General features: G+C 41.0%; 1 protein-coding gene across 7 annotated transcripts in view; it reads right to left on the bottom strand.

Annotated features, from left to right (window-relative positions):
* The window catches only part of TTC13 (tetratricopeptide repeat domain 13), a 70,117-nt gene that overhangs the window by 43,504 nt on the left and 5,808 nt on the right, over positions 1 to 20,805 (bottom strand). For all 7 annotated transcript variants that reach the window (XM_067711109.1, XM_067711110.1, XM_067711111.1 and 4 more), the window contains exons 2-4: positions 9,138 to 9,232; positions 5,206 to 5,281; positions 1,877 to 1,947 (exon numbers count right to left, since the gene is read on the bottom strand). In XM_067711109.1, the coding sequence (XP_067567210.1) occupies positions 1,877 to 1,947; positions 5,206 to 5,281; positions 9,138 to 9,232 (242 nt within the window). The remainder of the gene's footprint in view (positions 1 to 1,876; positions 1,948 to 5,205; positions 5,282 to 9,137; positions 9,233 to 20,805) is intronic.

Here is a 20,805-nt window from a genome sequence, read left to right as displayed (position 1 = left end):
AGTCTCGTCTTCTGCGGGCCCGTAGCATTTGAACTTTCTGCTGCTCCATCATCCTCTATTCCTGCCCCATCGTAGCTTGAATCACCAAAGTCACCAGTCCAACCTTATAACCCACACATTCTCAAAGAAAAATTTACCAGTCGAAAGCAACCCAACGCAGATTGATGAAAATGTTATATCAAACTTCAACATATTAATATCTTTTCTTAGCACAGAGAGAAAAATTCTGATCTACTTTCTGAATGCGACTGCAAGGAAAAGATGTTTTACGATAATAAATGGACAACAGAGATATTATGGAGTCACTAAAATTATGATTGTAGAGAAAGACTGAAAAACATTTATAAAATTAAGTAAAAAAGTAATACAAAATAGTACATAAGTTCAGATTATAAAAAACAAATGCATACTTTGAAAAGGTCATAAACTTAAATAATGGTAGAGTGGCAGAATTAGGAAATTTTTCATTACTTAAAGTTTTTTCTTTAACGTTGTTATCTTGCCTTCAGCTAGACTGATAACAATATTTTTCAAAAAGTTAAATGAATTGCTAATACGTCTGCAAGCCTGTACTGTTGTCTTCTGTTGGCTACCGTAAATTAACTGACATTTGCTCCTATAAATGTATCAAAACCTCCCTTTCAAGCCAGGGTGTTAAAGTGCTTTCTTACCTTTTTGAATACTGCAATGCTAAACAGAAAGGCGATTTTTAAAACTTTATAATCTACCCGTCGTACTTTAAACTCCACTGAAGAATATTATTCCCTATGACCACTCAAACACATAGCCGCTTGGATCTAAGCACTTTAAAGTAATAACTATAAAAATATCTTATTGATTATTTGAGAGTGATGATAGAATTGTCAACAGAATTAATCATATGTTTAAAAAGAGAAAACAAAAGCGGAGCAAAACTTTCAAAAATAATACTTTAAAATTAAGTCTGCCTGCTGGATTGAAAACTATCTATTGGCTCTTACTGTATTAGCACAGATGAATATGCCAGAATGGTCCTTCAAATAGCTGAGATTAACTGAGCACTTACTATGTGCCAGGCACCTAGTAAAGTACTTTTTAAGATATTTCATTCAAACTGAACGAGAATATTTTTGGAGGTAGTTATTATTATGCCCATAATCCAGGTGGTTAAATAACTTGCTAGTAATTAGCAGAGTAGATGAGAACTTGGGTATTTCTAACTCTACTTGACCCTCCTGGACAGAGAATGGATAATGGCCAGGCATCTACCAGAGTACAGTTAAATCATGACCTGAGATACACAGCCAGCAATGTCAGGCTGCATTGCAGGTCTCCTATGCAACTCTTAACACTTGCGTATGAAAGCACTTGGTCTGTACCGGATTTTAACACAGCCATCAATCAATAGAGGCCCAATACTTCCACTGAGGAGTCTCATAATTATACTTTAAGGTGAGAAACAAATCCACGAATGGACTTAAGCGTGTAGATCAACTCCTGCATGGAGAGTAAACATCCGTAGCTCCAAGAATTTCCAGTGTCCACATCTCATGGGAGATATCAAGGTAGAGAGGAAAATGAACTGAAGCTGACGTTTGTCTTTTTGAAACTTGGTTTGAATCTCACCTCTGCCACCTGATGGTGGGGAGACTACAAGCAAATTGCCTGATCTCCTTAGATCGCATTTTCCTCCTTTAAAATAAAGTAATACTGCAAAGATTAAATGAGAGCATGTTACAAGGCCTGCACTAAGAAAGTGCTCAGTCAGGGCTGATTTCCTTTACTTTCTTGTAAAATCTTAAAATCCATGTTTTATTGCAGCACTTTAGCTATGCATAAGTCCATATTTTTGTCGTGACTATAAACTTGCAATCATATAATTAAGAAGAAAAATTACCTGAAGCATTGTTGAAAAATGTCTTATTGCTTCATCATAGAGACCACTGCCAATCAACACATATGCAATAGCTATGAAAAAATACAGAAACATTAAAGGAACGAATAAAGGATCTCAGACTGGAATCGGTAACTAAATTCTTTACCAAATCTTAAAAGGCAGCTCCAAGGACTAGAAGCAGTTAAAGAAAACCTGGAAGTTAATAAGATGTAATTGAATTCTCCTACCACTCAGCACTTGCTAATCAGTCTTCTAGTTCCATCTAGATTTAAATTATTAAAGCCATCTATAAAACACGTGCCTACAAGAAGTAATTATCTTTTTCTAAGCCCATCACTCACTTTCAAATACCAAATAGTCTTTACGATGTTTCTTATCTATATATACAAAAGAGCTAGTAATAAGCCTGAATAATGTCCATATAACATGGCGATGTGACTTTACTGTGAAAGTTAGAAGAAATACCCCAATAGCATCACATATCTCGATTCCTGCAGGTGCTGAATTTACTGCCAATTACCTAGTAAGAACAAAAACAGAGGCTCCAATTAATATATATTAATATAGTGCTTAACTGTAGATATAATTCACAGCACTGCAAAAGACCACTAGTCTTTTCCCTAGCTCTTCTATTCAAAATATAGTCAAGACACTACTCAAAATATACTCTAAAGATCACAAATAGTTTTTAATCAAATTGTTTAGGTAAGTGGTATTTTGAAATTAGAGCCATGAATATCTCTTAAAACACGGCACAACTTAGACTGAACTTTTTCACCTGTCAAAAAAACCAATACATTTTAATATTCTAGATTACATTTTTATCTATAATATTTGCCCTAACTCCCTAACGTCCCAAATATCCCTGAAAAATTGTATTCCTAACTCAATATAATACTATTTTGATCATATTTCTTTGCAAAAAAAGCTTTATGCAACCCTCTAGTTCAAGGACATAATTACGTGTTCAAGAAGATGGGGAACTAAAACTTTTAATGTCATTCAGAGTTTAAATTCCTTGACACTAAAAAGTAGTCAAAACATTAAATGCAGAAAGAGATTTAGAGTATCTTTATAACTAACCTGAGAAAAGTAAAGTTCAGAAACATCGAGTATCATAATAATACAAGAGCTTTGGGGGGCATTCATCAACATGAAAAGAGGACTGTTTTCATCCTAATTTTTTTGAAAAGATAATTAAGCTCAAACTCCTATTCAGAATAATGGGAATGGATACTATTCAGGTAGTTGTAGCAGACAATGAGATAACCAGAGACCTCTTCGGCGGGGCTCAGCGGCATTAGTAGTAAAAAAACAACAACAACAATAATAGTTACATGTACAGTACTCTTAATACGTGCCAGGCACAATCCTAATTATATACATGCATTATAACCCATTTACTCCTTAATCGCAGTGAGGTAGGTACAACTGTCACCCCCATTTGCAGACAAGGAAATGAAGCATTTAAACTGTCCAAAGGCAGCATGCAGTGAGACAAAGGAAACAGGCTGCCTGGCTCCAGGACCCACCCATCTCACCAACACGCTACCCTGAGAAAAATCTGGGCTGCACTGAAACTACTGTGCACGGGGCTGGACTGCAAAATGGTTTGAATTCCTTGATGATTGGATGAACAGGGACTGAAACATAAACTTGTGCATTTTTGAGTGTAGGAAGATACTTTAGAAAGCCAAGAACTGGGCTCAGATTCTGGCCCCGCCACTCGCTGGCTGTGTCACCACAGGGACCTCAGTCACTCTCATGACTCTCTGAGTCTTGCTTAACAAGCCTGGAGAAAATTTTCTTAGATTCCTTTCAGATCTAAATTTTCAGAATTTCCTATCTATCTTCCCATAATCAGTAAATATCTGTTGAATGAACAAATGAATAAGTGACCCATAAAAACAAATACGGCTTTAGCGGATAAATGTTATACTTGGCAACATGTTGAAAATTTTCGTCCTTGGCTAGCCTACTGAACTCCACTCAAAGAAAATCAAATGCAGCTCTCAAATATTTCCATCTAAAAGTAAATATTTTTTTGAGAAAAACCCAAAAGTATGCATTAAAAAGTAACCTAAATCTTGGACAAATATAAATAACTATTCGTACTAGGATCTAAATTTGGTTGTGGGAGTTCAAAGACATAAAGAAAAAACTAGGATAGCTGGAATCTCCCAGAAATTGTTAATAACCAGCAATTCCACATCTCCCCACAACACGTATGTTGACAGAGGTCATTTTTCCAAGAAAAAAAAAATACTGAGGTTCAAAACTCCTAAGCCAGCTCAGGGCCTATCCTATCCCAGGGTGTACTACAATTATTCTTAGAGCACAGGACAGGCCTGGCACACGTTAGACTCTTAATTCATTATTTAATAAATGAATATAAGGCTGAACAGAATCCAAGGACTACAACAGAGACCAAATCTGATGCCTTAAAGGATAATTAATTCTCAAAGCCCACTCAAAGAATATAAACAAAAAGTGATTAATACTTTCAAAATAGTCAACTCTCAATTATCTGCACTAACAAAGGAAGAAGCCAATACAAGAAGTGCTCGGTCTTAATATAAAATGCATATGGTAGAAGAAAGGATAAAATGGTTATGTGTAAATCAGACAGAAAAAAATTTCTGCAGGTGCTTTGGGCCACCAGGCAACACGTGGGAGAACGCACTTATGTGAAATCTGTCCAGCTGCAGTGTTCAGTCCTCTATTCAATTTTGTTTCCACTCTTTCAAGTGTGAGCTGACCAGGCACTGATGGAGACACACCCAGAGCGATCAGACACTGGCGAAACCAGACTGTTTTAAGACACGCCTTGAACAAGCCAGACTGCATGACCCGTTTGCAGATTAGAATGAACTCAACTTTCTACACCCACATGCTTAGACCCAACAATAACTGATTGGCCCCACAGTAAAATTAACTCAAACCTAGCTATTTTATTACAAAGAAGACTGAAGTAGGTATGATTCTCTCCTGCTTTTACTTCCCTATTGTTCATATTTGATGACAGCACACAAATAACCTTCTAATGAATGCTAGTAGCTCATAAGAACTCGTTACCATAATTATTAATATCCATAGAAACACAGGTGTGGAACAGTCCTTACGGATTCCATCCAGACCTTTTATTTTATGACTTATAGTACCGAGACCCTCACAAGGGTTGAATGCCCTCCCTACCCAAGATCAACCCTCTCGTGCTGGCAGAGCCAGGCTCTGTGCTCTTTCTGTCTCACCATCCTGCCTACCTGCTCTGCATCTGATCATAAATTCTAGGCAAATATCCCAGGAACAGCCCCCGAGTCAAGTCTCACCTAACTCTTCATTTGTGCTGTCATTATCAGTAGCAAATGGGAATCTCTTTTGTTCGGCAATAGACTTGGCCTGGCTCTGAAATAAAAACAAACATACATTTTTAGCTTATCGCAGATGAGGAGAAACTTACCATGAAACCTGTATTTAAAAGAATTAAAGCTACCTTTGATGTATATGAAAGCAAGAAAATATTCACATTAAGTCACATCAATCATGTACTTCAGGGACACAATTTGTGCTGTAACTGATTTGCTTCCTCTTCTTATCACTAGTGGTTTTTGGTTTCCAGGAATACCTATCTTTCTACTTTCATGGGGATTAATCTTCCCGGCTGTTTCAAAGCTCCCTCCACACTACTCAATGACATCGATCATGTTACAAAGATCACACTCTAGTGTTTGGTCTCCAAAGTGGCTTGATAACAGAATATTTTTTCAAATAAATTTATTGATTTCTGACTGCGTTGAGTCTTTGCTGCTGCGTGCAGGCTTTCTCTAGTTGCGGCGAGCAGGGCCTACTCTTCACTGCAGTGCTCGGGCTTCTCATTGTGGAGGCTTCTCTTGTTGCGGAGCACGTGCTCTAGGGGCGCGGGCTTCAGCAGTTGTGGCTCGCGGGCTCAGTAGTTGTGGCTCGCAGGCTCTAGAGCGCAGGCTCAGTAGTTGTAGTGCATGGGCTTAGCTGCTGTGCGGCATGTGGGATCTTCCCGGGCCAGGGCTCGAACCCATGCCCCTGCATTGGCAGGTGGATTCTTAACCACTGCACCGCTAGGGAAGTCCCCCAGAATACTGCCTTTTAAACTTTAAAAATAGTTTAGAAGTAAGAGCTACAGTTTGTTGGGACTTCCCTGGGGGTCCAGTGGTTAAGTCTTCGCCTTCCAATGCAGGGGGCCCAGGTTCGATCCCTGGTTGGGGAGCTAAGATCCCACATGCCTCGTGGCCAACAAACCAAAAGAAAACATAAAACAGAAGCAATATTGTAACAAATTCAATAAAGACTTTAGAAATGGTCCACATCAAAAAAAATCTTTAAAAAAAAAAAAAGCTATAGGTGGTACAGGGATGACACCATAATAGGACCAGCAAAACCTGACCAAGAAACAAGACAGGCTATTAAATAACGCATAGCAGGCGATGAACATAACCATACTACTTGATGCATACGCAGACACACACATGCACACTTGGCAGAAAAGCTAAAGCAAAAGCGGAAGCTAGGGACAAACTAAGTAAGTTAGCTTAGCAAGTGGAAAGATTTTATAGGCAGCAACGGTCCAACATACAAAACGACGGCTCTATTGTGTTTTGGAGACAAATCATGTCTGATTATGCAAACAGCTGTCACTTTGCCAGAAGATTTGACTGTCGACACTAAGTTGTGATATGCTTAGCCTACAGGGTACACATTAAAGTGATAACTTCATACCAGATTCACCTAAGATATGATTAAAACTTGTACACACACATAGACAGGAAAAGCTAAGATAATACAAGACTAAAGATGTCGCTTTTGGCAAAACTTTACGATCAGAACCAAGTGACATCTCAATTATTTGAATTCCTCTTTTTGTTAATCCATTGTACAGATGCTTACAGGCATGTATGACAGCCAAATAATTCTACACAGGTGACTCTTCTGACTGATGGATATGCTCTTTGGCTAATGACTGGTACTCACTAGCCATAGTCTCTTGGGCTTCACTGACTCAGCAGAGTAACAGGTATTTCCACCTACATTCCCTACACTCTTAAAGTCAAGATTGATGTTCAGATACAGAGTGGTTTTGGGTTTGCCTATAAAACAAGTCAAGAATAAGCTACCTCTACTTAGAACACAAGTTAAAAGACACAGGTCAGAAAGGATCCCATCTCAGGAGACTCAGAGCTCTCGCTTCATTCCGTTCAGGACCCCAAACCAAATGAAACACCTGAAAATTCTACCGCTTTGGGAATGTTTATGCTTTATTTCTTCCAGTAAAACCTTGATGGCTAGAGGGGAATTCTGTCAGCTCTTTCTTGCCTTGCTCTATAGCTGGGAGCTTCCACACATGGGAACCTCATTCGGCTTCTTTAGGAAGTGGCAGATTCCACAACACGTGAGGGCAGCAGAGCACTGTACATACATCCAGGTGTGACCAGACACAAGTCCTTCCTGTTTACCAGCTGCTTACAGACAAACACATAAGTGCAAAACATTTTCTACTTAATAAATTGCTTAGAGCCAAGGAAAGGGGTCTATAAACAACGCTTTTAATACTTCAAAAACTTTTTATTATTTCATCCAGTATTCAACGAAGGTCTTGACAACCATTTGCCAAGACTTTGTGCAAAAAGATGGGAAGAGAAGAGAAATGAAATCCCATAAGAAGAAGAAATCATTTACTAAGCAACAATAAGAATATGCTGAAGAGCATATCTGATTTTAAAGGGTTTGTATTATATTAGAAATAAAATTTATAACAGAAGTGGGCAGGCAAAGTATAGTAGGGACAAATTCATTTCCTGATCAAAAAGAATCTTCCCCAAGTCTAATACTGCAACTATAGATATCTTCTGTGGACAGAGTGGAGCAGCTATGATCAAGGAAGTTTAAACACACAACCCCACGTTGCTAGTAGACTAACTCCAATCCACCTTTCAGGTCCCTGCTCATGGTTCACTTCCTGAAAGCTGTCTTGCCTGATACCCCTAACTTAAGGGAGATTATGTTGACCCTTTGTTTTTCCTTCATATGATTTGCACAGTTATACTTCTATGCTTACCTGTATAATTATTTGATTAGTAGCTATAGAGCCCTAAGTGCTGGGACCAAGCCTCTCTGGCTCACCACTCCCTGGCTAAGTACTTGCTTAGCTCAACGCTTGACAGAAATAGGTGCAAAATAAATATCTGGAAAATGAATGAATAAATGAAGAGTTTAACTCCCATATTTTCAACCTAGGGAAAACAAAAGGCCTAGACTTATCAGCTTTCTCCCGTAGGTTACTAGCTAGTATCATCTTAAACTGGAAAGGCAAATAGTAGGTAATATTTGAATTACTATCAGCAAGAAGGTCCCTAATAACTCTAAGAATCTAATCACTTCTCCAAGGTGGGGATGATCCAGTTTCTATTTAAATGTTTTCAGTGATGGCCAACTCACTACTTCACAAGTTAGCCCATTCTGGTTTGGGACAAGTCTAATTCAAAAGTTCTTCCATATACCACGTTGATGACTATGCAAATGAGTTAAGTAAAATCAGTTGATCATTCTCTAGTTTGCAGTTTCTACCCATACTGAGTAGTTCTTACATGAAAAGGCAGAAGAGCTTTGTCTGGAAAAGAAAAGAGTATCCCTAAAGGGAAATTTTAAACAAAAGAAGCCAACAATATCTATGTGGATGTTGAAGGAAAAGGCCTGGTGAAAAACTGTTAACCTTGGGCACTGAAAGAAGAGCAGCCTCACAGAATTACGTGTGAACAAAAATACCCTGGCACGTGGAGGCAGCCGGGCCAGAGGGGGACACACGCTAGCACGATAGGCAGATGCACGTTACGTGGCACGGGGCCAGGTGCTCGTCCCTGGAATGGAGAGGTCTCTGGTACAGCTTAGCTGGTACTGATTAAAAAAACATAGATACAAAAGATACACAGGCAAAGGCTGGAAAAATAAGATTATACGCTACCTTCAAATCCATAAGGCTCCTAGAAATAAGGTTCAGCCATGATCTCCTTTATTCCTTGGAAGTTGAAAGTAAAGAGTCCTAGGTCCAGAATGACCAACCATCCAATGCATAAGACATAATAATTCAATGTGACTAAACACCAGATGACCTATCTTTATCTTATGCAACTGGACTCAACTCCTAGTTGATAAACAGACGCAATCTCTACCTTTTGGAACTAGTATCACCATGTTTCAGGTCACAAAAACAGAAGGCATAGAAGATGCATACCAGAATCTTTTCAGTGTTGAGAGAAAGCAAAGAGTCACAGGGTGATGGTCCTTTGGGTTCGCAGTCGGAGTCATGGAAGTTCAAAAAGGATGACTCTGAAAAGCAAACAGTCCTTGTTATTCTCCTTACCTTAGATGTATGGCTCTTAGGTGCTTAACTATGAATTGCAATGTGAAGAATCCACAAAATCAAAACAAGGACAAGTGTAAAAAACACTAAAAGGGGCATCCTGTCTTCCACCTCTACAACTGGGTAACATTTTATAGTTTCCAAGTATCTCACACACGCCTCGGTGATTTTGTCCTCACAACAGTGAACACAGCTGTTAAGACCCTTTCATGGGATACCTCTGATGTGGCAGCATTTCCCAGAGGTTAAAAACAAAAATCACAAAGAGGGGAACAAAGTCAAGCCAGGAAGACCTGATGTTAAGAGGTATGTGCTAAGGATCTAGTATCCAGAATATCTAAAAACTCCTCAAATTCAACAAGAAAAAGACAACCCCGTTTTAAAAACGGGTAAAGGACTTGAACCGGCAACTCTCCGAAGATATACAAACAGCCACTGAGTACATGAAAAGATGCTCTACATCATTATTAACTAATGAATACAAATCAAACCACAAGGAGGTACCAATTCACACCCACTAGGATGGCTATAATTTTTTTTTTTTAACGGGAAATCACAAGTGCTGGCAAGGAGGCAGAGAAATTGAACCCTTGTGCAATGCTGATGGGGATGTAAAACTGTGTGGCCACTGTAGAGTTGGCTGGCTCCTCCAAAAGTTAAAGATAGAATTACCACCTGGTCCCGCTATTCCACTCCTAGGTACGTACCCCAAAGAACTGAATACAGGGACTCAGACAAGCACACATACGCACATGTTCACAGCAGCACTATTTACAATAACCAAAAGGTGGAAACAGCCTAAATGTCCATCAACAGAAAACAGATAAACAAATTGTGGTATATACATATAGTGGAACATTATTCAGCCTTAAAAATGAATGAAGTGGGGACTTCCCTGGTGGTCCAGTGGTTGAGAATCTTCCTTCCAATGCAGGGGACGCAGGTTTGAGCGCTGGTTGGGGAACTAAGATCCCACATGCCGCGGGGCAACGAAGCCGCACGCCGCAACTACTGAGCCCATGTGGCACAACTAGAGAGTCCGCGCTGCAACTACAGTGCCCACACGCTCTGGAGCCTGCATGCCACAACTCGAGAGAGAAAACCCACGTGCCACAACGAAAGATCCCACGTGTCTCAACTAAGACCCAACGCAGCCAAAAATAAATAAATATTTTTTCAAAAAAGAATGAAGTACTGATACATATTACAACATGGAAGAACCTCCAAAACAAAAACTAAGTGAAAGAAACTAGACACAAAAGGTCACATATTGTATGATTCCGTTTATATGAAATGTCCAGAACAGGCAAATCCACAGACACAGTATGCACCTTGGTGGCTGAAGGAGGGAATGGAGAGAAACTGCCTGACGGGCAAGGAGTTTACTTTGGAGTGATGGAAATGTTTTGAGGTAATTGCACTGCCTGGTCAATGTACTAAATGCCACTGAACTGTTCACTTGAACATGGTTGATTTTACATTATGTGATTTTTTTTTTTTTTTTTTTTTTGCGGTACGCGGGCCTCTCACTGCTGTGGCCTCTCCCGTTGCGGAGCACAGGCTCCGGATGCACAGGCTCAGCGACCATGGCTCACGGGCCCAGCCGCTCCGCGGCATGTGGGATCTTCCCGGACCGGGGCACGAACCCGTGTCCCCTGCATCGGCAGGCGGACTCTCAACCACTGCGCCACCAGAGAAGCCCAACATTATGTGAATTTTGCCTCAACAACTTATTTTTTAAAATATGCTCTAATGCAGCAGTCATTAAAGAGCACAAAATTATGTTCAAGAAAATTATGTTCAAGAGAATTTAGCTGAATTCTCACATGTGTGTATCCTAACGACAGGAAGAAGGACGTGACGGATCCAAGAGCCCTGGTGGGGAGCAGTGACTGAAGCCGGAATGTTAAGTCTCACAAGGCACAGCGGGGTTTAAAGGATGGATGGCTTCAGACTGGCGGGCAGAAAGGGAATGGATACTCCAGGCAGAATGAGTGGTGTACAGAAACACAAAGGCAAGCAAATGCAAAGGGGAAGTGAGCAGACCACCCTAGCTAGAGGCGGGAGTCAGTGCTGGAAAATAAAAAAGGTGAGTGGTCAGACTAGGAAGTCATGGACCCAGAGAAAGGCTTTAGTCTGACAAGAATGAAGAACCAGTAATGCTTGTTGATAGGCAGTTGGATATACGTTCATCAATAACCTGTCTCCCCTACCTTTTAAAAAAGGTACCATTTGAGAACTCACATGTTGAACACTGTGCAAAGCACTACACAGACATGGCTGTATTCTCTTCTAACAATCTCTCCACTTTATGGAATTCTTTTTAGTTTCAATAAATAAGCATCAACAAAATTTTATTTTTTATTGTAATTGAAGTATAGTTGATTTATAATATTAGTTTCAGGTGTACTGTTTTTTTTTTAATTAAAACTATATATTTTTATTTTTGGCTGCGTTGGGTCTTCGTTGCTGCGCGCGGGCTTTCTCTCTAGTTGCGGCGAGCGGGGGCTTCTCTTCCTTGTGGCGCGTGGGCTTCTCATTGCGGTGGCTTCTCTTGTTGCAGAGCACGGTCCCTAGGCGCGCGGGCTTCAGTAGTTGCGGCACGTGGCCTCAGTAGTTGTGGCTCGTGGGCTCTAGAGCACAGGCTCAGTAGCTGTAGCGCATGGGCTTAATTGCTTGCGGCATGTGGGATCTTCCCAGAAGAGGGCTCAAACCCGTGTCCCCTGCATTGGCAGGTGGATGCTTAACCACTGTGCCACCAGGGAAGTCCAAACATTTATTTAATTTTAAATGGTTGCACAGTATTCCATTGCATGGAATTTAACCATACCCCTATCATTGGATAATTAGGATGTCCTTTCTTTTTCCTTAATACAGACACTTTCAATGAGTATCCTTGACCTATATTTTTGCAAATTTACACAACTGGGCAATTAAACTACAGTATAACATATGTAATTGCTGAGGCAAAGGGTGTAAACAATTTTAAGACTTTCCATATATATTGCTCCATTTCCATCTCAATGCTTAATAATTTCATTTCCATTCACAGTGTATAACACCACTATTTCCCTCTGCTCAAAGTAGTGCCATTCTTTTTATCTTTTCCAATCTGAAAATAGTACTAGTAAGATTAAACTTTTGCTTTATTGGCCATTTGTATCTCTTTTGTAAATTGCTTATATCCTTTGCTAATTTGTAACTCATCTATTCTGGCCTAAGATTTAGAGAAGAATTTCTAATTATCTACTTTCTAACCTCAGGACCACTTATGAAATTATCAATTTGAATGCCACCTTTATGACACATTATAGTCACTGGGATCTGTTTCTAGACTCCTTTTTTTAAAGGAATCTTTGAGACGATTTACATCTACCTTCTGCAATAGCTCTGACAGATGACTCTTCAATCTCTACATGGACATTTATTTCTAAAAAATTATAGTAGCTATTCACGATCGTTGTAGAAAATACAGAAAAATCACAGAATGTAAATAAAAGTCACTTAGAACACCACCATGCGTTGAGAACCACCATGAAAATTTTGGTGTGTATAACTAGGAGTCATAATTCTGAAATCGGGTGGCTGGGTTTGAATTCCTGTTCTCTGCCACTGCTTACTAGCTCTTGGCTACTGACTTAGCCTCCTCCATCTTCAGTTTCTTCATTTGTAAAACAGGGTCAGTGATAAACTATCTACGTCACAGGGGTGGTTGTGAGATTTAAATAAGGAAATATAAGTAAAGCATGTGGTACAGTTTCTGACACAAAGCAGGAGCTCAAAAAATGTTTGCTACTATTGTTATCATGAGGTTGTGAGAACTGAATGAGCTACATTGTTTTGTAAGCTGCCCTTTTAACTTAATAATATAATGTAAACACTTAACCATATGATTACATTTTCTTCTACATTATTTAAATTTAAACTTGGTGAGATTATATATCATTTTAATTTAACACTTTAGACATAAAATTTCAATTCTCTACAATAAACCTGCATTTTGTTGTTTTGTTTTGTAGACTTTCTAATCCCTTATAATGATGTTTATTCTGACTTCAGTATCATTGTTTCAATTACTATAGCCTTACAACGAGTGCATACAGGTTAATGTAAAAGCAAAGCCTCATCACCTTTTCTTAAAAAAAAATTTCTTGGCTATTTGGATAAACATTCTTCCTTCAGATAAACTTCAGTCATTTTGTTACGGTTCCAAAACAAAAAGCCCTGTATGATTTTTATTAGAATTGCATTAAAATTGTAGATTAAGGAGGGGAGAAACACTTGACTTCTTTACAGAATTTAATCTTTTATTAACCTATGTGGAATTTTATAATTTTTATACAGGATGTACACGTTCAAGTCTGTTGTGATCTTAAAAAAAAAAATCGCTTGATAACCACAGATTCATCGGTGGTTGAATCTATTATCTGTTGAGCATCTACTATGTTCCAGTCACGGCCTTAGCCTCAATGGTCGTCAAAACCATAAATGACCCCAGTGCTGTATATAGCATTCAGTGGGGAACCTGACAGTAATCAGAGCCACATAAAAAAATGTCAGAATGCAACAGTTTAAGAGTCATGACCTAGAGCATAATCGGGAGAAGAGGTGTGTGTGCTCAGGAAAAGCTTCCAGAGGACTGAGTAACGCCAGCCAATACCGATATAGTCACCATGTATAGGTACCCTTCCAATCCCCCTTTTTTTTTTTTTTTTTTTTTTTGGCGGTACGCGGGCCTCTCACTGTTGCAGCCTCTCCCGTTGCGGAGCATAGGCTCCGGACGCGCAGGCTCAGCGGCCATGGCTCACGGGCCCAGCCGCTCCGCGGCATGTGGGATCCTCCCAGACCAGGGCACAAACCTGTGTCCCCTGCATCGGCAGGTGGACTCTCAACCACTGCGCCACCAGGGAAGCCCCCAATCCCCATTTTAAAGAAGAGGAAAACGAGGCCGACAGCCTAAGCAATCTGCAAAAGGCCACCCTCCAGCAAAGCAATGGAGGTGTTGGTTGGCTGCCTGCCATGAAAGAGTGAAGGCAGATCTAAGCGAAGTTAAGGACTTCACAGGTGAAGGTCCATGGGAGGCTGGCAGGACCGGTAGAGTGGCCCAGGCAGAGATGCAGCATACTGTCAATCTTTTGCCTTCTTAGCTGACTAGAGCTGAATATTTTATCCGTCCACATTACTGAACTTTTAACAGCTCTATTAATGTCTTCATTTACACACTGGATAACTGTGCCATCTACACATAATTACATCTACACATAATTACTGTGCCATCTACACACAATTACATCTTTTTAATATTTATACTCACTTAGCATCTTATTTTACTGGACAAAACCTCCCCAAAGTGCTCAATAATACTCGTGGTAAAAGGCACTCCTGCTTAGTCCTGACGTTAACATGTCATTTGATGACCCAGAATTTCCTCAACTTTTGACAGTAACACTTTTAACATTTACAAACATCCAGTGGGAAGCTGCTCTATGTGCCTATTTTGAGACTGATATATTTTACCATATAAAGGAAGGGTGGAGATCGATGCATTTTACCATATAAAGGAAGAATTCTCCTATTCTTTGCTTTACCCCAAATTTTAAATCAGGAAAGCTGGCTGAAATTTATCAAGTGATTTTGTATATTTCTTTATGATAATCATGATTTCTCTCCTTTGACCTATCAAGGTGATTAACTCAATTCCTTAAAAAGCTGAACCATCTTTTGTACTTCTAGAATAAACTAACTGATCAAGGCAGATTATTCTTCTGTTTGCTGGCTTCAGTTTACTAATATTTACTTTGGATTTCTATAACTATGTTAATAGCTTTCTCTTCTGCCCCCGAACTTTATCAGATTCTGGCATCAGTGTTTTTGCTGGTTTGGTAAGGTCTGTGATACAAGACTAGTTTGCTCTAGTTGTAACTAGAGTTGTCTGGAACAGGAGGTTAAATTTGTTCTTTAATCTAAAAATATTTAACTCACCATGGATTCAGTTATTTTCAAATAATAACCCAACCGGCTGTATTTAAACGCTACAGATTTCCATGAAGTTAGGAAAAGTCTGTTTTCTTCCTTGTTCAGGTCATACAAGTAATGTCATTGTGATTACTGCAGAAACAGTCTCAAAACACATTATAGAATCTCATCTTTTTCTTCTGCATCATCTTCCTGGATATTTCTCTACTGCTTCTTATTTTTAACCTATTAGCAGAGGTTTCTGCACTGTTGTCTCTTAAATTCTAACGGCCGCTACAGTTGCGCACATGCCCCCTCATTCATTACGTGCAGTTGCATCTGCTCCCTACTTACACGTCAGCCTTATCAGATTCATCTATTTTATTCTTTTCTAAAGAAGCAGCTCTTGGGTCTATTGATCCATTCCGTTGTTGCTCTGTTTCTAATTCATTTATTCTGGCTTTGGTCTTCTTAGCCCTGCAATTTCCTTTATTTCCTCTTCTAGTTTCCCAAGTTTAGTATCCAGTTCATTTATTCCCTTTCTTCTTTAGTATTAAGATGCCATGGAGGGCTTCCCTGGTGGCGCAGTGGTTGAGAGTCCGCCTGCCGATGCAGGGGACGCGGGTTCGTGCCCCGGTCCGGGAAGATCCCACGTGCCGCGGAGCGGCTAGGCCCGTGAGCCATGGCCGCTGAGCCTGCGCGTCCAGAGCTTGTGCTCCGCGACGAGAGAGGCCACAGCGGTGAGGAAGAAAGATCAAAGACAGTGGGGACAGAAGGAGATATGAAGGAAAAAGGACAGGGCTTTGAGAAAATTGGGCACAGGAAGAGGAAAGAGGCACTGTTTCCCGTTTGTGCAGCTAGAGAGGGGTAGTGCCTGTATCTGAAGTGAGGAGTCTAAGAGGAAGAGTGCTTTTAGAGGGAAGTAAAGCGCTAACTCTGGGTTTAAGCAATTGCTCATGAGATGCTAAACCAGGAAGCTGTCTTGCATGTAGTTAGGAAATTCCAGAGAAAGAGCTACAGATATAAATCTGATAATCATTAACTGATGGTAGATGATTAAGCAGGAAATGTAGGTAGGATCTCTAAGGAAGCTTAGGAAGCTTAAGTTTAATGAGAATAAAAGAGCTGACCCTGGTGGGAACAAGATACTTAAGAGGCGGAGGGAGAATCAACTTGATAATTTACCTTTTTTCTAAAGAGCTACCTATTTCTTTGGACTGTTCTACATCTTTGTCATAAAGCTATACAGAGAGTTATAATGATTCCTAAAGGCAAATACAGTTGCCCCTTGAACAACATGGGGGTTTGGGGTGCCAATCCTCCATGCAGTTGAAAATCTGCGTATAACTTGTGGTTAGCCCTCGAATCCGCAGCTGCACAACTGAAGATTCACCAACCACAGATTGTGTAGCACTGTAGTATCTCCTACTGAAAAAAATCCATGTGTAAGTGAACCTGCACAGTTCAAACCCGTGCTGGTTAACGGTCAGCTGTATTTGTTTCCTCTCATTTTCCTTGATTACCCTTGCTAGATGATTGTCTAAACTTTACCAGTTATTTTCAAACAACCAGCTCTTCTACTTAAAGCGCCTCTTTCCCTGACTTCAAATGTAATTAATTAGTTCTGCAGCAAAGTAACAGAGGGGTTCAGAGCACAGGCCGTGGTACCAGACTGACTCAGATGAGATGCCTAACTGGCTGTCTGACTTTGGGCAAGTCCTTTAATTTCTCCTAGCCTCAGATGCCTCATCTGTAAAACAGGAATAACTACCACCACACACCCTCTTAGGGCAACTGTGAGAAATAGACGTAATGCCCACAGTTCACAGAATGATTGTTAAATGTTAGTATATACATCTAGGCTAAAATTGCTGGGTTTTTCTTGTAAATTTCTTCTTCCTGCTTTCCTGAAGTTTATTTTGGCCTTCACAGTACTTTACAGCTTTCAAGATACTTTCACAGACATTATTTCTTTTGGTCCTCCATCCTCTGAGGCTGGTGGAACATACCTTGGGCTCACTGTACACGTGGGGAATGATGCTCAATGTTAATGGACACATTTAAGGTCACAAAAATGAAGAAACAATGAAGCGAAGATTCGCCACAGATGCGCTCTAGGACACCCCAGCGATAGGGGCACACGGCACATTTGTCACCGCTCATTCTGCCAAAGCGGGGTCCTGGTAATAGTCTACTACAGCAATGCCATCCAACTTCTTTCTTCTCCCCCTCAACCTTACACACAGCTGACTTTAAGAAGAGCATCTTGGGTGGAGAGACAGGAGTTGACTGTAGGACATTGAGACAGTGTATATAAACATCTTCTTTGAGGAATTCTGCTGTAAAAGGGAACAGAGAGATGAGGTGGTGGCTGGAAGGACTCGGTGGTCCTGTCTTTGTTGCCTGTTTTTTCAAGATGGGCGCTGCACCAGGCAGAAGCCACGGGTCCTCCAAGGAGACAGGACCGCAGGCAAAGGCTATAAGTACAGCTGTGGGCGGGCTGACAGCTAGAATGGTGGGAAAGCGTGGAAATTCTCAATCAAATAAGAGGACAGCATTGCCTCCTGCTGAGGAGAGGCGGTGTTACTGCAAAGAGCATGCGTGTGTCACACATTCCTGTCCTGCAAGGGAAAGCTGATTGAAAGTTTGTGTTTCCCCGAAGGAAAATGTTTCATAAGGAATTCCACAGCTGCTTCTGTGCTCATCACTTGACCACCTGGCTCTAGGTATAACAGACGGTGGGCCAGGTTCACCTGAACACAAGGATGACTGGACTTTTCCCATGGAGGAGCCAGAACTTGGAAGTCAGGTACCACATATTTATCGACAATTCTGGTCCCAGGTGTAGGGTAACCCGGGAAGAGCAGACCGCATTACCGTAGCTGGAGGAGCTCCCTGAAGGTGAAACAGGTGCTACACGGCATCAACTTGTAGTACCTTTGCTTTTTTTTTTTTTTTGTCAATAACTGGACTTTAATGAGTAATTCTGGTAAAAGCGTTTTTGCACAGATATGTAGGTATAAAACACATATAAAAAATGAACAAAAAGATTCCTTCTCTCCTTAAGTACATCTTAGAACAGCCATGACTAAGTTTAACGTGATATATATTTCAGAGCTTAAAACCCAAGAAACTTCGCTTTTATCAGTTTCTGCATTTGTAAGACAACCACTGTTGACAGTGAAGCTAGGCCCCCCTGAAACCAAGCTGCCCTGTCAAGTTTATGATTAACCTTTCTATCCAAGACTTTATGCTCTTTCCTATCCTGCTCCCTGTTCCCCCTCAAGATTGAGGAGCATCAAAGAAAAGGTGGGGGGGAGGCTTGACCCCTGCGGGGTCCTCCCGGGTACCAAAGCCCCTCATGTCACCTGTTCCTTGTTTGTGGAAAAAGGCTTTAGTCTCCTAGGTCTTCCCTGAGTTCCAAAGAGCAGACTCAAGCAGTTACCAATTAGGGAAGTGAGGGAATGCAGAAACTAAGGGAAAAAGGTCAAGCAAGAAACGTAATGGTAGCTTAAACAGTTCAGCGACAGAAGTCCTAGTTCCTCCTAAAGGACGATAACCTTGGAGTTGTTCTGCAGAAACTAAGACCCCGCCCAGGTGGACGATGGTGACGACCTGCTGATCACAAGCCTGTAGATCCCAGACTGGCTGGAACCAGAAGCTTGATGATCAAGATCCCCAAAACATCACCTTATTGCCTCACCACCAACCAATCAGAAGGAGGTGCACAGGCTACAACTCTCACCCAAAATGTTGCCTTTAAAACCCTTCCCTGAAAGCCATCGGGGAGTTTGGACTTTCTGAGCATAAGCTGCTAGCCCTCCTGGCTTGGCGCCCTGCAGATAATCGAACTTTCCTTCACCACAGCCCGGTGTCAGCAGACTGGCTTTGCGGTGCTGTGGGCGTGCAGACTCAAGTTCAGTTCAGTAACAAGGACGTTGTAGATTACCTTGCTGGATGGTCCCAAGTGGTACTTTTCCTTTAGAATGTAATAACAGGAAAAGTAATAACAGGGAAAATTCTCCTCTGAAGAATTTATATGCTTCTTTTGTTCTAATAAAATACTATTCATCGGTGCCTGAGATGTGTAAGGTATCATAAAACAACTTGAAAATAGAGGCCGCCCACTGAGAATTAGATTATAAAGTCAACATATAACTAGTCCTCTAGAACAAGGATCTGCAAAAGCCATCTTAAAAGAGACAGGATGGCTTTTTAGCAAAACATGAATGTAATTTGACTGAAGCTGTATTAACTCAGTAAAGTATTTTAAAAGTAAAGTACTTGTAAAGAAGGTATAAAACCAAAAGAAAAGGAGTTGGTCAGCTGCACAGAATGGAAAAAGAAGCATGGAAGCCAGTTACGGGGCGCCGATCCAGGAACAGAACAGGATGGCAGGTGCTGCCGCCAGCATACTGGGCAGCGGGCTGTAACCACAAAGGCTGCTCACTTAGCCTGGGGTTATAAACTGTGCTGAAAATGCATCGCAGGCTCAGGATGGCACGCGCTCTTAAGAGCTGAAGACTTTCGCATAAGCCCACACGTACTGTCAAACGTCATCAGCTCTACTGGGAAAGCTGAAGCAGATCTAGGCAGTGATGTGAAACCGTTAGAGATAAGGAAACACAGTGTCGCTTAGAACACTCCAAACACAGGCAGGAAAAAGTCACAAGAGAAGTCAACTGGTCTTTCGTGCAGAAGTCGTGCCAGGTGGAGGACAGACCACCTGACACAGGACCCCCGGGTACCTGTGTGAAGAACGCCAGTGCCTGAGCAGAGTCCATGCACTGTGCCGGTTCCTGAGGCAGAAATGAAGCCACAGCAAATATTTCCCAATGAAACAAGGGTGACGTAGAATAAGACTTTCTTAGCACGTTTTAAAACAGACAGCAGCTATTGATTTGGGGTTCTTTGGGGTTCTTTCTGGTTACACGCGTTACTCAGTTTGTGAAAATTTATGGAGCGTTACACTTGTGATGCACACATTTTTCTGCATATGTCATATTTCAATAAAGAGTAAAAATAAAGACAGCAGAAGGAAAATGTTGGAAAGCATTAACCCGAAGGGAAAAGTATTAAAATTCTGTTATTTTAATAAATTTTGTACTTATTCTATCTGCAAGATAACAAGCCCAAACAAAAAGATAAGATGACCTCTTTAAAACACTACACTGTGAAAAGGGGATGCTTTATAAGTTGGTCAGTCAGGCAAGTATCTACTGAGTGCAAAGAAACCAAGCTGTCTCTACAGGCTGTAAAAGAGACTCCTTGAAAAGTTTTTATATAGAAAGTACTCTGCCACTTCCTGTAGTCACATGCTCCAGGTATGTAGGTTTAAAAACCCAGGCCAGGGCTTCCCTGCTGGCGCAGTGGTTGAGAGTCCGCCTGCCGATGCAGGGGACACGGGTTCGTGCCCCGGTCCGGGAAGATCCCACATGCCGTGGAGCGGCTGGGCCCGTGATCCATGTCCGCTGAGCCTGAGCGTCCGGAGCCTGTGCTCCGCGACGAGAGAGGCCACAGCGGTGAGAGGCCCGCGTACCGCAAAAAAACAAACAAACAAATCAAAAAAAAAACCAGGTCACAT

The sequence above is a fragment of the Pseudorca crassidens genome, chromosome 16 (genome assembly GCF_039906515.1).
Source record: "Pseudorca crassidens isolate mPseCra1 chromosome 16, mPseCra1.hap1, whole genome shotgun sequence".
Taxonomy (NCBI): domain Eukaryota; kingdom Metazoa; phylum Chordata; class Mammalia; order Artiodactyla; family Delphinidae; genus Pseudorca; species Pseudorca crassidens.
Note: the sequence above shows the minus strand (reverse complement) of the source record. Positions and strands in the feature narration are given on the sequence as shown.